This window comes from Anabrus simplex, chromosome 1 (genome assembly GCF_040414725.1).
Source record: "Anabrus simplex isolate iqAnaSimp1 chromosome 1, ASM4041472v1, whole genome shotgun sequence".
NCBI classification, from domain to species: Eukaryota; Metazoa; Arthropoda; class Insecta; order Orthoptera; family Tettigoniidae; genus Anabrus; species Anabrus simplex.
In genome coordinates, this window is record NC_090265.1 from 1,412,786,454 (window position 1) to 1,412,790,450 (window position 3,997).

General features: G+C 37.8%; 1 protein-coding gene across 1 annotated transcript; it reads right to left on the bottom strand.

Moving 5' to 3' along the window:
* Positions 1-732: 732 nt before the first annotated feature.
* On the bottom strand, positions 733-3,393 carry LOC136879075 (putative nuclease HARBI1). The gene is made up of 2 exons (XM_068229044.1): positions 2,978-3,393; positions 733-1,774 (listed from the first exon to the last, which is right to left on the bottom strand). Exons 1-2 carry the CDS (start codon positions 3,334-3,336, stop codon positions 853-855), a joined length of 1,281 nt encoding a protein of 426 aa, XP_068085145.1. The 5' UTR covers positions 3,337-3,393; the 3' UTR covers positions 733-852.
* Positions 3,394-3,997: the final 604 nt, after the last annotated feature.

The window sequence follows — 3,997 nt, forward strand, 5'->3', positions numbered from 1 at the left end:
CCTGTTGTTAATTGTGTTTTGTTTCGGTTTTCTTTTCACTATTTTTTAATGTTTCGAATAGACCAAAGATTGTTTTTGTTTACTATCAGTTACTGGCGGGGAGTTTGCCCGATGTAATGTATACGGAGTCATTTATTGTGTTGCCTTGTAATTGTTTGTTGTTCTACCAGTTCGTACAATAGTCATTTAACTTTTTGCGTATATAACTGCCATTATACCCAGAAGACTGTAGTGTGATACTTTAATATCCGTACTTGTTGAATACATGGACCTTCGTCAGCTATAACGCAAAAGTACCGGTACAGTAAGGCAGGCCGCACACCGGACGCGTCAAGTCACGTCAGCGACACAGAGACATGACGCATCAGAAAGGAGCACAGTGATAAGCAATAGAAAAACACAAATCGCCGCACACCGGTCTGCGTCTTGATGATATCATCAGCATCCTGCTGCAGACACGAGCGATAAGACACTGCATGTTCCATTTCTATGCGTCATGTCTTAAGCAAACACCTTCTCGTATAGTTCTGTTCCTGTTTTTTCTGAGCAGTGCCAGTGAACACAAGTGCCAGCATGAATGAAGAACAAATCAACATTAAATTAGTGCAATCCGTGGAGAAATATCGAATAATATATGATTATTCGCTACCAGGACATTCGAATAAGAACGAGGTGGATAAAGCGTGGCATGCAGTGTCCAAAGAATTAAATTTAAATGGTAAGTAACTTACATTCAGTAACATATTTATTAATTAGGTCCATGTACAGTAATTACATGTTTAATTATGTAAGAATAAACATTTCTTGCGCAACCAGAATTACTGATAATGTATAGTGCAGCTATATTTATATTTATTCTATAGCGTACTTATTCTGCCAAGAAAGGGCTACGTTTGGTTTCATAAAGTAAGAACACAAGTGATTTCTTAATTCAACAGCCTCAACTGTTGCTCTTCTGTTGCAGGGTTGCAATCTCTGCAACACACGCATCGTATTGTCAGTATTTTCATCCTTATCTGTTACACTCGGTTCACTAAAAACGCCGTCTTTTAGTCTAATGAAGTTATGCAGAACACAAATTGCTCGTATTATGGTGTCTATTTTATCAGGTTTGCAGGCTATAGCTGTACCGAGAACTCTAAATTTAGAAGCAAGCATTCCAAAACCACATTCTACACTCTTTCTAGCTCTGCTAAGCCTATAATTAAAAATCCGCCTTTCATTTGTAAGTTCTCTTCGCGGATAGGGTCTCATGATATGCTTCTGTAATGGGAAAGCTTCATCACCAACGAAAAAATAAGGAAATGGTGAACAGTGATCATCATCTTTCGGTAGCCTCTTGGGATCAGGTATATTCAGTGTGCCCTGCTGAAGGTTTCTTCCTAAAGCTGAGTTTCGCAACACGCCACCATCACTGTTTCTGCCATAGTCACCAGCTTCTATAACAATGAAAAGTCCATCTGCATCAACCAAAGCTAATAGAACAATAGAAAAATAGCCCTTGTAGTTATAGAAGGATGAGCCACTGTTTCTCGGGCACTGGATACGAACGTGTTTCCCGTCTATGGCACCAATGCAGTTAGGCATATTCCAGAGTTCCAAATATCTTTCGGAAATATTCTCCCATAACTCCTTTGAGGGTGCAGGCATAAACTCAGGTTGAAGTGTTGTCCATACTGCCGAACACACTTCATCCACAATTTTGCCGATTGTTGTTTCTCCTCTTTTAAACTGAAAGCTCAAGCATCTGAAGCTGTTACCAGTAGCTAAGTACCTGGAAATAAAGGACCATGAATACTATTACTGCTAAATTAAATTTTAAAAAGCTTGTAAAAAATTATTTTAGCCAAATTAAACTATTGACAATTGCACTCATATACACACATTCTATAAATTTAATATCATTGAACTGCACTGTTTTTGTTATAAAATGTTTGTTGTGAATTTATTTTTTATGTGTTAATAAGCATTCATTGGTATAGCTATTGTATGTATAGTCCTACTAGAGGGCTCTGGCCTCAAGGACATCCTTTATATGAATAAAATAAATAAATAAATAAATAATAATAATAATAATAATAATAATAATAATAATAATAATAATAATAAGTGTATTTTCTCATTGCAGTGGCCACCTGTAAAGACAAATGGAGAAACTGTAGGAACTGTTGGTCCAGATACTTAAGGCAAGCTCCTACCAGTGGTTCAGCAGCAGTAACCAAAAAGCCCTACTATCTTGCAGACTACTTGGCGTTTTTGACACCATTTACGAAATCAAGAAGACAAGTGGGAAACGTAGAAAATCCGTATGAAGAGGAGCAATCTGCTACAGAGGAACAACCATCATCAGTGGCCATGACAAAAGAAAACGACGAGGAGAATAGTGCTCAAGAAATTATGCAGCCGCTACCTCGAACACGTAGAAGAGATACAAAGAAGCGCCATTAAAATGGATATTGACGAAGTTTTCTCTTCATATATTCAGATGAAAACAAAGCGTACGGCTGAAGCGGAGTGTAATAACCCTGATGAGTTGTTTTTCAAAAGCCTGCTACCATATGTGGCTAAATTATCACCTGCAGCTAAAAGCTCATTTAAGTTGTTTGTGCAGCAAAAATTAAATGACATGCTGTACGGATCAGCCAGGAATGTTCAGTGTAGTGATACTCATTCCCATCCATCAACTTCCGTATTGCATTACGGTGGTCAGACGGGCTCCTCATATACTATCTCACCATTCTCGTATGCAGAGAATTTACCACAAGAAAACGAGGAAGAACGTGATCACTCATACTGATAAGACGTAGTTACAAAGACAGCACTGTATGGTATGAAGTTATAAGTGAAAAAACCAAAACATTGCACACATATTATTTATATACTTTGTCAATATGAACAATTTCGCAGCTGTGTTCATCATCTAATAAATAATTTAATTATTTTAACAACAAATTATTATTCTAAGCTTTGAACTTACCTTAGTGTTATAAGTAGCTTTTCATCAGGACTTATAGCCTTCCTGTAGTTTGTGTCTTGTTTTCTTAATAATGGAGAAATTTTCTGAAGAAGTTCTGTGTAGCTTTCGGGGTACATTCGGTAGTATGACTGGAATTTTACCGGATCTTTTAGTAAATCATGCGCTAAGGTATAAGCACCATGTTGAGCACACGACATATTAAAATCATGAATCCATTTTCTTTTCCTCTTGTTACGCAATTTCAACCACATGTACAGCAAAACATCATCTTCACTCGAGGAGGCCATGTTAACAGCTGATAATGCGTAGCGTATTGATGCAGACACATGCTTCTCCGGTGTGCGGCTACAAGTCTGCATCACGAGTGCGACAAACAAGCGAGTCGTTTTTCATGTTGCGTTGCAGATGTTGACGCGTCCGGTGTGCGGCCTCACTAAGACTACAGGCCTGCCTGTGATTACTGTATATCTACTGCATATATAAATGCACATCTTTTTTTATTTTTCAAGGATTTTCTTATTATGTCAAACTTTACCACATTCCATGTCATACTAATATCAAAGTTGCCTATGCATTAAATTTATTTGTATTCGACAGCAATTGCTGCAATTGAAATGTGTCGTGCCTGCCACTGCAAAACATAAATAAATCGTTCGGTACAAGCACAAATAAAAACATTCTACCTATAGGTCTATTCCTTATACCAGAGTACGCAATACGGAAAATACCAGTAGTTTCAACTCGTAGTTTATAATTGTTGTTGTCGTCGTCCGCCATGTCGTTTCGTTATGGCACAACTGATAGCGTACACAAAATGGGAGGAGGGGAAGGGGACCAGGTTTTGATATCCCGAGTTACCGAATCTCATTACATTCAATGAGACCCTCTACCCGGGCACGTAATTTCTTTAGGCCTGCATAAAATGTATTTAACGTTGTTTAAAGGTGGGAGATTTATTTATTGGAGGGCGATTTAATTTAATTAATTCCATATGTATGTCAAATCTAAAGGACACTACCG